This window comes from Phaenicophaeus curvirostris, chromosome 1 (genome assembly GCF_032191515.1).
Source record: "Phaenicophaeus curvirostris isolate KB17595 chromosome 1, BPBGC_Pcur_1.0, whole genome shotgun sequence".
Classification (NCBI taxonomy): Eukaryota; Metazoa; Chordata; class Aves; order Cuculiformes; family Cuculidae; genus Phaenicophaeus; species Phaenicophaeus curvirostris.
In genome coordinates, this window is record NC_091392.1 from 67,437,421 (window position 1) to 67,455,308 (window position 17,888).

The window sequence follows — 17,888 nt, forward strand, 5'->3', positions numbered from 1 at the left end:
TTCAAATTCAGTAGGAACCTACTTTTAATGGCTTGTTTAATCTGCCAGCTGGCACAGCGTTGACTTCTTGCTACACATTCTTTAAGGAGACCTGTGTAGCTCTTGGAACCAAGTTCATATTAAGTTGTAGAAACTTAAATATTAATAAATTGGCAGGACTGCTTTTTGGTACTTAATAGAAATCAAGAAACTGCTTAGTCATCTCCAAAGGTATTTCTATCTCCGTTTTAATGTAAATGCCAAAATAATATGGTCTTAAAGCAGTAGCAAAGATAGTAAAAAACCAGATCTTTTCCCGTAAATGCCCTCTCTGAAGCATGTGCACATTCTTCAGACTTTGCAACAATATGTCTTCCTCATACAACACTTTGCTTTGGGCAGAATTTTTCTAATATTATGTATGATTCCTTTTTGCTTGAAAGAAGTCCATTATGAGTTTGTGTCTCCAATACTCCTCAACCAGGAGAGAAGAACTGGTGCCATCTTTATGTGAATTTTTCTTTGAAGTGTCTCGCTTAATAGGTACTGTAGGGTATACTGCACATGTATTTTACATGTCTGTAAATGTTCATGCTTTTTTTTTTTTTTTTTTTTTAATCTGGCTTTGTGTGAAGGTATATGGGTGCAACCAAGTGCAGACTTGATGTGCAGTACCAGCTATGTAACTAACATTTGTACTTTCTGTTTCTAAAACGTTAGGCTACATCAAGAAGCATGTCTTCTGTTTTCAATTACTTTCAGCACTGGAAAAGCAGAGGAGAAAAGATTTAACTGCAGACCAACCTGCCTTTTATATTTAGGGATTCCTTTAATAACATCTGAAATTACACTTGTCAGTATTTACAAGTCTTAATGGCTTTATTTGGTTTGGGTAAGCACTGAAAAATCTGGCGCGTTTGCTCATGTTTACTTATGAATTTTTAGCTTTGGCTTTTATTTTCTTTGTTCACCTTAAGTTTGCAAGCATTATGTTCTGGGATTTTAGTTGGATTCTTCACTGTACCTTTTTCCAGAGTCTATGTCTTTTTTTCAGACCTTTTTTTCCCATTCTTGCCTCTGTTCCCTTGCCTTCCTAACACTTTTTCCACATTGGGTATCATTGCAGAGGTTGTCTGTCTAGTTGTACTCCACTCCTGTAGAACCATCAGATTTGGTGAGTTGGGAAGCATCCACAATCAGGAGGCCTCCGTGTACATGCACCAGTGATAAGTGCAATTACTTCTGCTTTGTTCATTTTGAAGAAGGCATAAGATTTGAAGTCTGAGATCAACAACATTTTTTTCTAGCTAGCCCGTAGCTAAAGATGAGGTGACTGAGTCATGAAAAACAATTTGCTTAGTAAACAGAGGGTTCTTTCCTATTTCTAGGGCATCTACAAACAAATTGGTAGTTGTTTTTCCTTCCCTCCCTCCCCTTCCAACTTTGTATTTCTGGTTTTGAACAACACTGCGTACATACTGCCCTGCTCTGTAGGTTGACTGTGAAAAATGCTCTTCATGTGTCTTTGGTGCCTAGAACTTAGACTGTGATCCGGTCAGTGTGCACTGTGTATCATTCTGAGCTGGGCAGACATTACATGGCAACAATGGAGGCTGGAGAAAACGCCCTAGGGGTTTTAGATCCTCACAGAACAGGACTTCAGGAAAGGTAGCAGATAATGTACACAGACTTTTTTTCCCCTTTTATTTTTTTGAAGGAAAATTAAACATTTTCTTTTCTGGACCACACAGACATTGTCTGAGGCACTGTTCCTAAAAAAATTAAACAACTGTAAAATTTATTGGCTTGCTACAGTGCTCAAACGTAACTTTCCTTTGTCACATTAATACAGAGTAAGTACGCATGTCTGTGCACTCTCTCTATTAAGTGCACAGGATACTGTCAGGTCTCACCTGTCTTGTTTAATTGACTCTGAGCCAGGCTCTGTTGAAAGTTTTGGTGATGCCTTTCCCCTGCAGGGCAAAGCAGTGCACAGTCACAATGGAACATTACTGATGTAAGAATGCATTGCTGTTATGGTGTTTTATGGCAATAAGTTAGTGCCTGAAAGTCTAGATAGCAGTCAGACTATTGTCAAGAGTATTTAGGAGCTTCGTTGTGTGAGTCTCAGGAAGGGAGCTGGCAATATCATAATCTTGCTGCATCAGGTTTTATGCTGGCTCACGCACAGCATGCAAGTGTGTCAACTTACCTGTCATATTCTTGTTGTAACAAACCATCACGGCTGTTGGGTCTTCTGATTTGGCATCATTTTATATTAGTGTTTTCTGGCTTTAAGTTAAACTCAGCATAAAGTGAGGTCTATGATGTAAACTTCAAATATGGCACATGGTTTGTGGGGGCAACTGTTTTGTGGTACCCTCTTTGAGTTGTCCTGTTGAAAAGCTTTGCATTTTTGCTGACCTGCTTTACCTCTTGAAAGCTGGCACTCACCTCATTCTTCAACTTTCACCCAAAATGACAGAGAACTGCTGCTCATTAGAGATAAATTGAGATAGCTACTTGACAGGAAACAATCTTGGTTTCATCTGTTAAGATGACTTTAAAAGTGTGAGCCAGAAAAGACCAGTAGAAAATGTTGCAGCTGGATCCATTCCTGGTGAAATTCCACAGATTTCCATGATGTTCTGCCTTTGAGTAACTGGACTTTCAGTTGCAATGCGTCTATCATGGTGACATGTGCTGTGTCTATGCAAAGTAGGCGTACAGGTTCTGGGAGGGAAAGATTAATTAAAGTTCAAGAGGAACAAGTAAGACTTTGAAAATTTATCATTCATTTCTTCTGAGGAATTGGCTGGATTCAAAATACTTTGTGTTTCTTAGGGCACAACCAGCAAGACCAACAAACCAGTGAACTTTAGGAACCTGTTTTTGTAGTATTTAATTTTTCTGTACACATGTAGGGATGATGACTAAAACTTGATATTGTGCTTATTCCTGGTCCAATACAGTAAGCAACAGAGAGTTTATGAGGCTCAGCACTAGGCAAAGTTGGATTCTAGGGATACATGTTTTAACAGGAAAAGGAAAAGGGTTGAAAATGGAAAACCAAAACCACACTAAGCTGGCTGCATTTTATCTTCATATTATTTTCTGATACTTTTTTATGACTGACTATGTAGCTTAATATATAATGATTGTGTATTTTGAAATGCATTCCAGAAAACATGTGAAGTTTGACGTCTGGCTGAGTGAATATTGCTGTTGGAACCTTACCTTAGACTTGCTTGAATATTTTATTATTTTTAACAGTATTACTGTAGCTTTTTAATTCAAGACCTGAGAGATGGAGAGAAAGAGTGTGAACAGAGTGTTAAAACATTCTAAAAGATGCTAATACATATTTGGACACAAATAAATTCAGACAATATAGTGTTGAAACAATAAATGTAAGTATGAAGGTCACCAAGGGTAGTGCAAGAGTTGGACAAGAGGGGAGCACCAAACGAGAGGGATGGGAGCAGTGTAGCAGCACTCAGGAAGGCAGAGAGGCAGATACTTCCCATCTCTGGTTAGTTCCTTGCCTGGAGGGGAAAACCGTCCTTCCTAGTGGAGAGGTAAGTCCAGAAAGCTGCACTACTACTCCTGTCTTCCTTGTCAGTTCTGGTGCAGAAGAAATGCTCCTGCACCTGGACAGAACAATACCTTCCCTGGCTGATACCTGCATTGCTCCTAGCCCAGATTCTGCCCATTGTCAAATCACCTTATTTTGTGTCACTGCTCCCTGCGTTTTGAGTGACTAATTTCACTAGGCAGGAGCCTCCAGCATGCTTTCTGCTCCCTTGGCTTGTCCTGCTTCACACCACTGTGGAGGTACCTTGCCACCTGGGCTTGTTGTGGCTTTGCACATTGAGAAGGGACTAACAGCGTCATGGTGATTAGCACTCAGTGCATGGTCATCAGCTCCTGCAGGCATTTCTGTTCCTAGCTGCACCTCCACTGCATCTAACTCCAGTTCAGGGTCAGGCTCTGCCCCCCTCCCAGACTTGTGTCACTGTATGTCTGTCCTCATACACACTCCAGGGTAGGCACTTGCAGCTTCACTGTTTCCCTCAGAGAGGAGGCAGATGGCAGGATGAGGGCATGAGATGCATCTGAGACATCTTCCAGCTGAGCTAGCATGAGACATTCTCCAGAGGATTTGAAGTCAGATGAGAGAATGTTGACAAGAATAAGTAACTCTCCCCTGTTCCTTGAGAGGGACAAACTGAATGGAATACAACGTGGCAATTTTAATTGTGTGGGTCAGAAACCGAAGACTGGCTTTTCCATAGCTGTGGCAGCTTCTTTTGCCTGTGTGACATTATTTTCCATGCTGTTTGCTTTTTGGATTGTGTTTGGTTTTTTTTTTCCTTATAAATTGCCATTTATAGGGCAAGAGGACATACATTCTCCTCTGTCATATGACTTAACTAGACCTAACCTGTCTCTTAGTTAGATTTATCTATTCTTTCCTATCATTAAGAAATGCATAGCTCCTGACTGGAAGGTATTGGCATGAGCACTGGTATTCTGCTCTCAGAGATTTTAGTGAGAGATGAAGATTGCCAACAGCTAGGTTATTGCCACAAGTTTCAACAGTCAGGCCACAGATTGATGACAAAGCATGCAGGAGGTCTGAATGCATGATGTGCATTCTTGTGATTAGATTAACATGATGAAGCTGAAGGTCTTTGCTGCTAGAAACAGATAAAAGACAAGGGTATCTAGTGAATGATACCCCATGAGCCTGCTTCCCAGTGTTTGAATGCAGAGAAAAAGTGAATGCTAGTCAAAGCTTATTTTGGGACTAAGCACGTCTACAAAATGCTTTGTGGAATACAAAATCCCTTTTATTGAAATGTGTTTTATCCTTTGAGATGGGGACCTCATTGTCATTAGTTGAGAGATCTTCACTGATAATTGAACAGCAGTAGCAGTCAATGCAATTTTCAGCTGCCCTCTGTATCTGCAGCAAAGGCTAAGTATATCCTCAGTGGTATTGATACGAATAAAAATAATTTGTTTCCCATAAGTAAGCATTGCAAGAGAAAAGGAAAATATGCCTTTACACGTGAGTGTGCAAAGGCATGAGAGCACAAAGTAGTCTATATTGTCATAAACTAAGATCACACCATTTTCTGACATGCAGGGTAAGCTCACTGATCTTTTGTAGGGTACATTAGATGAATTTGGCCTGTTAGTGTGGAATCCAGTCCTGATTGAAGTCTCTGGGAAGTCTGCCAGGGATTCCAACTCTGGTCTGTATACAAATAATATTTCAGTATCTTATGATCTTTGGGGACAACATATTTGAAATACTTCAGAGGACACTTGAAGAACAGAGTCAAGGGTCAATCCTTCTAACGTGAGAACCTGTGACCGTGCCAGGCAGCTCACAGCTTGTCTTGTTTCTTCCTTTATCTGCTAATGGGAACTGAGAGGCAAATGTCACTGAGATCAGGGGTGTAACCAGTATATGCAAATCAAAATGTCAATAGAAAGCTCTGCCTAGGCCATATGTCAATGTGCAGTGGGAGAAAGGTGTGGAAGGAAGTGGGAGGAGTGAAAATGGCACACCCACACTCAGCTTGTCCAAGGGAATAAAGACAAATGCGGACTTTCCATTGTAACTGACTGGCTCTGAGATGACAGGTCCTACTGCTGCATGAGTAAAAGCATACTTCAGTGTTAGCAGAAGCACACTAGATATTTGCTAACATCTCTGGGATGATGCAGCTTTGTATTGCTCCTTCACTAGTGCTGGATTAGATCATGAATATGAGAATTGGAGCTGAGTAGGTATTTGAAGCCATGGATCACTTAGTTGCAGACCCAAGAAGTGAACTCTGTGGCATTGATAATGTCCTATAAAAAGCTCCCTGTCAACACTTTCACGTGGTTCAAGCTGCAGCAACAGGAGATGACACGTGACCCGGCACCTGCAAGGACATATGTGGCATTCACTGTGGTAATGTAGCCAGGGTGGGTGAAACCTGTTCAGCAACTATTTGAATCAAGGGCTTGGACTTATGTGGCCCTGTGGGCCGAGAGTAGTCTGCAGAGAACCATCTAGGAATTTCTAGTCTATGAAATCACCACACAGTTTTGCTCAGGATCCCACAGTGATGATAACTGTAAGAATAAGCTAATCAGGTTTAAAGAGCCCTAGCAATGTGCATAAGCTTTTTTTTTTCACTCCTGTGAAAGATGAAGTGGAAAATGTACCTTAGGCCACACACAGTGATTTTAACAGGTGGATTTTTTGACTTTCTTGTTGAAATTGAATGGTTGGGCTTGATGATCCTGGAGGCCTTTTCCAGCCTAGTGATTCTGTGAAATTCTAGGAAATTCTCTGCCTGCTTCTCATAATGTTGATGGTTTGGACATACACATGTAGATGGAAGACAAATGTTCTGAGAGCAGAAATTGGGACTTTGAGAAATCTCCAAAGTTTGTTTTTTTCTGATGTTATGTATGAAATGCACTTAGTTGGTTTGCCATTGATTAATTTTTCTTGGAAGTCCATAGAGGCACGGTCGATGAAACAGGGTACAGGCTAGTTTGGAATAAAGCTGTGTGTTCACGTGGCCTAATATCTTTATTTTGCCTTGAGTCCCAAATGAGATATTAAATTTGGGAAGAAATTAAGCTGCTTGATATAACTATGTGTTTGTATATATATGTACAAGATTTGTTATCTGCAGTAAACACAAATACTTGGCCAAGTTTACAGTAGCAGTTGCAGATGTGGCTACACATGAAAGGTATGTTGTGAATTTATGGAGGAAAGAGGAGCCTCTGAAAAAACAAGCTTTACTGTTAGTAATATATGATTGCCAGTGGTATCATATATCTCAGATTAAAATAAAAGAGCATACATGATGCGTGACGAAGGACAGAACAATGCACTGGATGGCATGTTTTTACATCAGTGAAGTTGTACCTGTTTCTGAAAGATCTGAGTGGCACTGAATCCTTCTAATACAAAACCAGAAGGGGAGCATGAGAGAAGATTTCCAGTTTTCTGATAGATTTTCATAGAAAAAGATTTATTTGTTTTGACTGAAGATAGATTAAGGAACTCTAATTCTCCCACATATTGCAGTAGAATGCTTGTCATATCTGCATTTCATGGGTGCCAAATTAAACACGTTACACTTAGACAATGAGTGTTGCTTGCTGAGTTGCTCTCAGCTACAAAAGTGGCAATGGTGAGGTTCTGTTTTCACTTCTGAAGTGGAGAAAGTAGAAAGAAAGGGCAATGGCAGTCCTAGGGATACAGTGGATGTCATGGCATGTAGCCAGCTGGTGTAAAATATTCTTTGTGCTTCTCACTGATCAGTCCTTTACTGGGACTTGAAAGGTCTTCACCTCTGTACTAGGGCTTTGGGACAACTTGAGACAGATGGCAAGTGGGACATTTAGATTAATGGGGTACAACTCTCAAAGCTGCTTGCAGTTTCAGTTTATCAAGCTTTAATCAGACATTTGATCCATTTTTGTGGGAGTATTAGAAAAAGAGGGCAATGACAGAATAACTTCGGTCTCATGTTACCACCTGATCCCGTTGTGAGGACAGGTCAGATGCCAGAGGACCAGCTGAATGCTTGTAGAGAATCTTTGTGCAGTTGGACTCAGAAGCCTTCACTTTACTACCCCTCTGTGGGAAAGGTTTGCAAAGAATTTCTATGTATCACCTTTGTCTTTGCCCTTCCCTGCAGCAGACCTGTCTATTTGTAGAATATGGCTTTTTTAACTCTTACATTAGTTACATCTAGCATCCAAGACCAAACCCAGGGCCTGGTTGTACTTCAGCCTTCTGAAAATTCACAATGACAAAAATTTGCAGTCAGTAGAGATAATATAAGAACTAAGAGGCACAAAATTGACTAAGACTCAGTCTCTAAGGCCACAAAGTAAATCAGAGGTAGAACCAAGCAGGAGTGGAGCTGGGTGGAGTGTTACATTTTGTCCCAGGATGTTTTCACTCACAAACAATTTTTGGTTTAAAGAAAGAAGCATCAAAATGTGCATGTTCCCAAAAATGGTTTATAGAAAATATTTCAAATAATTGATACCTTCATCTGTAAGCAAAGCGATTTTTGAATCTGCTGAGATGCTCTGAAAAAGTTTGATTTTACCCTCTCTTTTTCTGGAAATAATAAACATTTTTAGAGACTGGTGAAGTTGTTTTTTAATACTTTTCAGAAGCTTAAAGATAACAGATCATTTGGGGGAAGACAGTGAACACCTCTGAATAGTTGACTTCTTCAACTTTCTAGCTGATAACTCATTTTCTTGCAGAGATGTGGCTTTACTAACTAAAGCTCATACTGCTGACCTGACCTCCATTTCCCAAGAACCTTCCATATTTTTGAAAAAAAGGGGATTGGCTTGCAAGTCATCTGAATACCATAAAGTGACTGGACCTCAGTCCTTTGAAAGGAGATGTTCTAGTAAACTCTGCGTATCCTCCTAACATGTCCATCCATCTAATCTTCATTGAACAACAGAAAAGCATCCTGTAAATGGAGAAAGGTTGTTGCATCAGGGAACTTTTCACAAGTGCTGTGAAATCTCCCCTACACTCCTGGGAAGGAGAGAGGAGAGGAAGAATAGAAATAGTTCTGGGTTGTTATTATTATCCTCCTCAGCTTTCCTTATGAGGAAGACAGCTTGAAGTTTTGGAGGAGAGAGATGGTGCTGATGACCATCTAGGAAGGGAAGGGGCTGGAGGTATTGGGTGGGACATTTGGAAAGCAGATGGGAGAAATATGGGTACACAGAGTCCGGAGCAAAAGGGAGGGAAAGAGTGTACCTGGCTGGGTACAAAATGTAGATACAAATAAATCAGATGTCAAATCATGTCTGTTTTGAGGAGGTAGAGACGGGAAAAGAACTTGGAGATTCTTAGTTCTAGCACACAAGGTGTCTGCTTAACAGTTTTCTCTTTGTGTTTTAAACCCTTGGTGGTAACTATACTGCACAGACTAAATGCTGCTACTTGGTGCAGTCTTAGTTCCTGTGGACAGCATCATGTCCCCTCTGTGTAGAGAAACCCAGCATATGGCCTCTAACTTGCTCTCTGCAGTGTACCGTTCCTCCTTTGATCCTTGTCTCCCAGGTGGGGGAACCACATCAGTCTTGCAACTCATGGGCCCTCTAGCAAAGGAACTGAAGCAGGATTTAGCTGCCCGTATAGGCTGAGTTGAAAACTCTTCTCAGGAGAGAAGATTTGCTGTTCAGTGTTCTTCAAGGGGTACATAATGGTAAGAGTAAAAAAAAAAAAAGGTTTGAAAAAATGTCTTGTTGCAACTTGCTTTCTATATATATATCGTCTAATTGTGTACTAAAAAAAACCCCAAAACAGCAGCAATTTTAAAGTCACTATCAGATTTACAAAATTAACACTGTCTTTGAACATCCACAAAAAAACCCAGCCACCAAACATGAAGAAAGTCACAACAAAACCAACAAAATTTTAAATCCCCCAATCCAGGAACAAATCAGAAAGAGAAACACTCCCAGGAAAAGTAAACTACTAAACGAACCTTCACAAAACCCCTGCCCTCAGCAGTGTTTTAATCCCCAAAAGAGGGCAGAAAAAGCCACGGGCTCCCTTAAGTCATGATGGGCTTTGCTCTTGCCAGTGAATTTATGGGGAGGGCGCTTGGGCTCTGCACCAGTGGGCAGGAATATAAAGCCACAAGACAGATCTACATCTGCAAACGTAGCACTTCAAATAACTTACAAATACACCTTGGCTTTGTTTCCCTTAAACAGCAGACAGTTCATAAGCCACCTTTGAAAATTTTTGCCTGCATCTGCATACTGGCTTTCTCTGCGGGGTAAATGGCTGGTCTTGTACTAACGGGCTGGAAAATGTTTTTTTGGGGGGGATGTGGATGGGGGTGGAAATCCTCTGAGTGCAGCGCCTAGGCTAGGATTGCAGAGGAAGCTGAGGCCTCCAGCTCTGCACAGGAAGCAATCTTAGAGCAGGCCTTAAATGCCAGATTCCAGGCAGAGTTTAACTAACCACTGACAGCTCTGTAAACAAAGCAGGGACAAAAAGAGAACAGCTTTCCCTTTTCTGGTAGTCATTTTTGGTTTGGGGGCTGCAGGGGAATTCTGTAATACTCTGCTTGATGGGATATAAACGAAGGCTGAAAGGCTTTGCATATGAAGAACTGTAAAGGGGAAAATATTTCATGGACTAAATCATAAAGAAGAAGGTAGGGCACGGGGAAAAAACGCGTGGATTAAACTACAAAAAAAATATTGCTACTTTTGGTTCTTTGAGCAGGATTTATACATAGTTTGGCTTCTCCTGGGTGGTATTTAAAAGCTGTGGCGTATTTTCCTTCTCTTCTCTTTTCTTTTTACCTTCTTTTATGTTTTCCTTTTCCCTTTTCCCCCTTTCTTTTCTCATTTTCTCTTCTTTCCCCTTTCTTTTCCTTTCTTTTAGAAGGTGTGTGTGTGTGAGAAAGGACAGATGAGGAATAACTTCTGCAAAACTTTTAATTATCTATGCACCTAAAGAAAATAAGAAATCTCTTATGCAGCGTTTTTACTGCTTCCAGTAAAAACTGGAAGCTTAAAGTAAAAATCCTGCTGAGTTGTTGCTTTTGTTTGTAGAAAAGACCTGTGACGTTATAAATAGTTAGTCTGCGGCTAGCAGATGTATACAGTCCTTACTTAAAGCATGCTGATTTAATTTTAACTAGGAAACTAAATGCAGGCATGGGCTATGTTTATCCTAGAAGGCATTCCATTAATCTTGTTTATCTCAACAATACTGAGGAAGTTAAATTTTTTGATGGAAAAAGAAAATAGTTACAGTGAAGTTAAAAAAGCAAAACAAAATTAAATGGACTCAGTTGGTTAAATGCGTCCGTTGTGTTTCCTCTCTCATTTAACTGATCATCTCCTTTTTGGATGTGGATCTTTCCAGAGCTCTGAACGCTTGAACACCCACCATGGATGACTTTGAACGCCGCAGAGAACTCAGGAGGCAAAAGCGTGAGGAAATGCGCCTTGAAGCAGAGAGGTGAGGTATTACATATGGAAAATGGTGCCAGTGGCTTGCCTTTGATTAGCAGTGGCTTTGAGGGTTTCTGTCTTAAATTCCAAAGTATGCTATAGCTAAGCAAAGCGTATTTGCTGTGTATATGTGCTGCAAAATATTTTTAGTTAATATTGTGGGAGACGGTGGAAGTCAGGAGCGTCTAGTGCCTAATTCTATTCGGCTCTTACAAATGCCCTGGATTCTAGTTATTTTGTTATATGTATAAATGTAAACAGTGAATGTGCCTGTGCCCATGTGAAATTATTGATAGGAAAACTGATGCTCAGGTGCCACATGAGTGGTATGCAGAAGAGGTTGTTTGTCTTTTCCAGACATAGAGCTAAAATTATAAGATAACAGTTGAAAACTGAAATATACTGAGATGCATCATAACATATCTGTGAATTGTCTGCCGATCTATGTAAATGCGGTTACACTTTTTGTTCATTTACAGCCACTTTTTGTGGGTAACTGGGGCAATATTTGCTGTTAATTATTACAGACTTGCTTTGTGCAAATGAGAACAGAACTTGACATGGATACAATGATGTCAATTTATGAAAGGACAAGCATGAAAATACCGGGAATGACATTTCATTAACTAACCCCATTTTACACCTGTACTGTTTTATTTGCTTTTTAATGGAATTTCTCATGATTTATGCAGGAGTAAGCAGGGAGAAAGATACCACTGAATTTTATAATGTCTTCTCTGATTTAAAGATTTGATTTAGTTTATTAACACTACAGTGATTTAAAAAAAGAACTTAGATTTAAGCATGTCTTGTTCTCATTTTTGTATTTAATTTTTAATATGGACTTAATCTAAAATATTTCTGGTCTTTCCTATGCACTGAAAAATCCTTGGTGTTTTGTGTTCTGAATGCTCTAGGAGAAAATACATTTTCAGAGCAATTTTAAGCGGAAGTCAGCAGAATACAATAGCAAATATATTTTGTATTCCTGCTTTGAGCTCTTTAGTAAAGCTCTGCTACATAGGCAGGGCTTTCTGATGGCTGTTGATGATACCTGGGGGCAAAATCCCAGGTAGATGAGATACAATAGCTATCTTTCTTTCTGAAGGACACAGAACTGTGTATGTGAGATTTCGTCAGGCTGTAAGCTGAAGCCATGAGCTCTGGAAAGCAGCAGCATTACCTGCAGATTAATAAACTCACGTGAAGCATGGTGGCCAAGTGGAAATGACAAAGCAGCTTCCCTCCTTGCAAAACGCAGCCATCACCTGGTCAGTGGCCTACCCCAAAAGACAGAGGAGCAAACATACTGTGGCACTAAGTTGCCTTCTTGTCCTAGAAGGTTCCACCCAAGGTCTGGGGTGATATATATATATTTTAAGGCAGCGTGGGAGGGACTGCAAAGCCCGTATCAGTGCAGTGTTGCACATGCACTTACATACTTCTAGTGTCATCCTGCTTTAACGAAGTCTTGTTATTGAAAAGCTGAGCCTTTAGGTTTTCTTCATAATAGAGGCCCTTGGCAGCCTGTGAAAGATGCTGGAAGTTGTAGTCCGTGAGGTGTTTTCTGCTATGGAAAAATGTCACTTGAACTTATAGTGAAGTTATTTAAGCCCTTACATGAGTGTGCAGAGAATGTAGGGTGGTCTTGGGCATTGGCAATGCAGTGTGGCTGACTTATGAAGCAGTGAAACTGCAGGGAGTTGGAAATGGGGTCTGAGGGTGAGATGCTCTGCCTTTGACACCACAGAACATGAAGTCCAGGACTTCATGTGTCTCCGTAAGTCACTGTGCAGCCTGCGATTTTATGTATTGGCCCAACTCTGGTCCTTGATCACTTATGAAGAACTTGGAGCCCTGGAGAGGCAAAAGCTGCAGCCAGCCCTCACTAGAACAACCATCTCCAGGGAGTCTTGCCTGGTGAGGGTGATCCCTGCCCCTGCATGATGGAGAAGCCAGACAGTTGGGCCTAAGAGTGATGGCCATTGACAAGGGAAACATCCCCCTCCACACTAACCCATGCCTGTGTTTGAGAAGATTTTTGGCCATGTCTGGGGCCGCTTTGCTGGGATTTTGTGTAGTGACCTTTGTGGACAAGATGAGCTTTGTGACAGCCTGGCTGGAGGAGAACCACTTCGGCCCATGTCTCTGTTTTCTGCTGAATTGCTGCAGAAGTGCTCTGTGCCCTTTCCCACACATTTGAAGGCTTTTAGTAATAAATTGCTGTGCGCTAAATCTTGCTGTACTCCATCCGCTGCTGCCAACTTCAAGCATTCAAATATCATGAGTCAGACTCCTTAAAAGTCACAAGACTGCTTTAAAAACCTTGAGATCTTAAAAATAATTTAGTCTGGCCTTTTTATTTTTGGTTTGCCTTAACAATAACAGAGCCTGATTCTCAACTTAAGATGTGCCTCTGGGATCTGGGACCTCTTGAAATCTGCCCCAAGAAAGGGCAACCTCAGGATGGAGCTGAGCATCCATCCCCATGGCATTGCGCCACTCATGTCAAGCTAAGGGCAGCAGCACAGCATTTGGGCAGTTATTAACAGATGAATCTCACGCAGGTTTCTTTTTGATGGATTCTTATTTTTAGGGATTTGGGGATCATCTTCACCTTTAAGAATATGACTACAATGTGTTTGTGTATGTGTCTTAAGCCACAGCAATCTGCTTGCCAGGCTTCCCTCTATCTGAACACTTTCAGGTGTTTCATCAAGTGAATTGTGTAGTTCTAAAAAGCAGCACAGAGGCTGAAAATGCTCCATCAGCTCTAAAAACTGGTACCTGATGTTTAGGCATAATGGATTTTGGTGCACCCTCCCATCAGTGGACTGTAGCCTTGTTATGAGGATTCTACTGCTGCTTGTATTTCCACTGGGAGATGGACAGATAGATGATTGTGCACAGGCTGTAATATGTTTGCTAGGTCTCCCAGACACTGTTTAGGCTTCTCTGAGTTGAACAGTAAATGCAGAAGTGCAAGAAGCCGTATCAAACAGCGGTATTTGTAACTCAGCCATCTGCAGTGACGTATTTTTCCATTTTCTGGGATAAAGGCTCACAGAAACCATGTCTTCCTAGACTGATGTCCATGCTCTAGAGAGATTGAGGGGTAAAGATGCTTTGTAGCAGCATGGACTCGTGTACCCCATGCCCAAGAAGGAATGACTTGACCTTACTGTGTCTTCCCCAGGAGCCAGAGACTGTGTGAGGACTGGTCAGGATACATGTGCCATCAACTTTCCAGGTGTCTGTTATGCAGGAGTTACTGATGTCCAGCCCCTTATGTCTAATCTTTGGAGGTGCTTAGAGCAAGTTTGAGGGCTGATGTTAGGGTTTCAGTTTTAGTTGGGTGTTTTTATTGTTTTTTCCCATTAGAAAGCTGTTCGAAATTATGCTTTGTTGTGCTGTGTAGCCTTGGCATTCCCTGTTGTAGGCTTAGGATTAACCCTGAGGAGAGGCTGTCATCGTCTTCTAAGGACCAACAATGTGGTTCAACAGTGGCATGTGCTTTGGCTAGTAGTTCATCCTGTGGCAACTCAGATGTGTTCTGCCACCAACTCAGAAAGGTAGTTGTTGTTTTGCATTTTATGATCTTATCAATTCACAGTCTCCCACATGTCCTGGATTCTCAACATGGGCTTGAGGTATCCACCCAGAAATTTTGTTCAGCCAGAATTTTTTGACTATTTGTGTTTGTCTGGGAACTCTGGAGGCCTACCAGCCTGTTTGGAGTAGCAGTGCAGACCTGTCTTGGGGACACGTGGTCAACAGCAGGCATATGGGCCTTGTCCATCTTTCTTGCCGGCAGTTAGGGACACAGCAGATCTTGCACCTCACTGAGGGACAAGGGTTTCCAGGCATAGGCAGAGGAATCCACAACAAAATATGGCAGCTTTAACTGTGCCCGTCTGCTAGCGCTTTGCATGTGGTTTGTATTGATCGAGTGTGAGGTCAGGGAAAATAGGGCACTACCAGCCATTTAGGTGATGGGATGTGCTCTGTCTCTAACTGCTCGGTGACAAAGCCAAGGGTTTATTCTGCTCTGCTTCTCTGAGGCAGAGGGAGTCATGTGCCTGGGATGGTGGTTGTATAAAGCCACAAGATCCCAGTCCAGAGCTGTCTGAAGTCAGTGGGAAGCTTTCCACTGATTTCAATGGCCTTTGGATTAAGCCCAACCAGAGTTATTCCAGACAGATGATTTGTGAGACAGTCTCAGTGGCAGCCTTAGAGAAACTGGACAAATCCTTTGCCTTACCAGCCACAGGGTACATACTGTGCTTCAGTATCAGGCCATCACAGAAATGGGTTGCACTTAACTGACGGGAAAAATCCCATAAGTAATTGAAGCACAGGGGACTGACTTCTTTCAACAAAGGGAAAAAAATGCTTTGTGCCTCTTCCTAGGCAGTAAAATATGTTCTCTTGAACAAAACCATTGGGTTTTGTCATTTTGATGTTGTAACTGACACTGGAAGAGTTTAACCTGGGGCAGGGTGGAGTGTGTGTGTGTCTGGAGGGATGATGCTTTGTGACTATCTTGCTTGTGTACTTTGGTTTGTCACAGCTGTGTACAGCTGCAGTTAAAAATTGAGGTGAAATACTTCTTGAAGTGACAGCAGACCTACTTCCTTGACTTCAGCATAACTGAGAGCAAAAATTGGCCCCTTGAACTCTCTAAAGAATAGCTCTTGGGTTAATCTATTTAGCACATAAGCCACAATTTTATGACTGGCTGACTGGCCATTGCCCTGGTGATGTATTTTCACTTCTCTTTGGTGTTGGGGCTTTTTATAAAATTATGCTAGGGAGTTAATCGAATTTGCTTCATTGCCATACCATCACTACTGCATATTTCAGGAAGGTCTTAGGGTCATTGTCAGACTGGTTTCCATGTAGCTGAAGCTTATCTTTGGATCTGAACCACAGCTTTGCCTTGTATGATGCCCTTCTTCACGGTATTACAGGTTGTTTCATGGGGAAGGAGAGGTATTCAACATCCTGTCATAAAAATACAGCAAAATGGCTATCTAACATCAAATCACAAGTCACCAAAAACAGTCTCTAAACCTACCAGATTACTTTGTAGGCTGTCTAGGATCTCCTGACAAGGAGCCACAGTTAATGTGTTACTGATTAAAGGACTTGTCTTCTTGCAGACCAGTCAGATATTATTAAACGTACCATAGAAGGGTATGTGGGAAGGGTGTACAGAAAAACACTGCCATTAGTGGTTCCTGATAGCATTAATTACTAAAAAATGCATCCTGCAGTGTAATCACAAACTCTGTCCAGCCTCTCATTTTAACAGTTTAATTAAGGTAGTGTGGCTCATGTTCATGTACATTGGTTAGGGAATTCTCATAGAAATAAGCCAGCTTAAGAGGACACATGGTTAATTCCAAAGCTTATCATGGTACAATGGAAAAAGAAGTCAAGTGAATTTCAGTGCAGACCTGTGAAAGTAGGTGCAGAACTACTAAGGCATTTGGCATGGCTTTTACTCTTCTAGTGCTTCTGTTGAGGCTGGTGGAGCACAGGCAAATGCATAAAGGGCTGATCCACCAAGTTAAGAATGTAAAACCAGCAGGATCAGACAGAGTACATCATTGGAGACTTAATGAGAATCATGTTGCTTATCTTCTGGGTGGGTAAGACAGGACATATTCGTTGTCATGGCATCTTAATGCTTCTGAACAGCAAGGAAAAATCATCCTTGTCAGCTACAGAAAGCAGACAATTTCCATCCTCCTTTCCAGGACAGTGAGAGGAAGTGAGTGTTCATGTTAGATTAACACTGAATGACCACAAATAGCTTTTGAAACTGCTTCTCCTTCCTGCAATGGATTCATCTGTGGTATAAAGTGTACATTAGTGACAAATGTTAAAGTGTTGAGAGTTTAGGAATAAACACATGTGATTCCTTTTTAATTACCCCCTACTTCTCGAAGCACTAGGACTTGTCCATGACTTGTTCCCAAATGTCTGGTTATGTTTTTAGTAAGAGTTTTCAGAGATTCAGGCTTTTTAAAGGATTGAAAAATAGGATCTTGATACAGTTTTCAAGGAGTGCATGATTAAACAGAAGAGAACCCAGCTGCATATGCCTAACATTGTTTCCCAACGTTTACAATTTATATCAGAACAGTACTTCCAAAAATACTGTCCTCTCAAGGGCTGTACCCTTGTTTGGTCCAGTCCTCTTTTGCTACTAATATAAGAGCTACATAGGTTTTATCTCTCTGTGAACAAAATATACCCTGAAGTTCCAAATACTTTGAGAGTTTCTGCTTGTCTTTCTCTAAAATACATACCTTCTGGTAGAGCTGAGACGTGACATTTTCTGCCCAGGGGTTAAACATTAAGGCAATGAGTAAATAGGATCAGAAATGTGTGAGGGTTGAGAACAAATACAGGCAAAGTGTTCCAGCTGTTAACCTGTCTTCACAGCTACTTTGAATTCCAGGATTGACAGGACATATTTGCATTGTTGAGGTGAGTTGGGCCTTCACATTGCATTGATAGTTGTTCCTGCAGTTCTTGGAGCTCATTCTTAACCCAGACAGAAAAGCATAACCCAATGGCTCATTAAAGCATGCCCTGATGCTGTAACTCTGAAGTGAGGGTGGATACTAGACAAATCTTTGCTATTGTAGCATTTCAGATGCCCTGGAGGAAAAAACCAAACACGTGCAAAGCTGAGCAGATCCTACCACTTAATTTTACAGCCATTATGTGTTTTGCAGATTGTATTTTCTTTGAAGTCCTTATGGAGTTTTTTTTACAAAAGAAGTTTTGTTCTTCCAAGTAGCCAAACAAATAGGATATAAACTTTACTAAACTAACCCCACTGCCATTCCTAA

General features: G+C 41.2%; 2 protein-coding genes across 8 annotated transcripts in view; both read left to right on the forward strand.

Annotated features, from left to right (window-relative positions):
* Nucleotides 1-17,888, forward strand: part of USP18 (ubiquitin specific peptidase 18) — a 424,666-nt gene that overhangs the window by 289,494 nt on the left and 117,284 nt on the right. The gene's annotated exons all lie outside the window — the stretch shown is intronic.
* The window catches only part of CALD1 (caldesmon 1), a 116,329-nt gene that overhangs the window by 9,956 nt on the left and 88,485 nt on the right, over nt 1-17,888 (forward strand). For 4 of the 6 annotated variants that reach the window (XM_069861549.1, XM_069861578.1, XM_069861594.1 and 1 more), the window contains exon 2: nt 10,934-11,029. In XM_069861549.1, coding sequence (XP_069717650.1) covers nt 10,959-11,029 — 71 coding nt within the window. In that variant the 5' untranslated portion in view covers nt 10,934-10,958. Of the gene's footprint in view, nt 1-9,709; nt 9,831-10,025; nt 10,215-10,933; nt 11,030-17,888 lie in introns of those variants that run through there. The other 2 variants (XM_069861571.1, XM_069861559.1) reach the window with 2 other exon arrangements.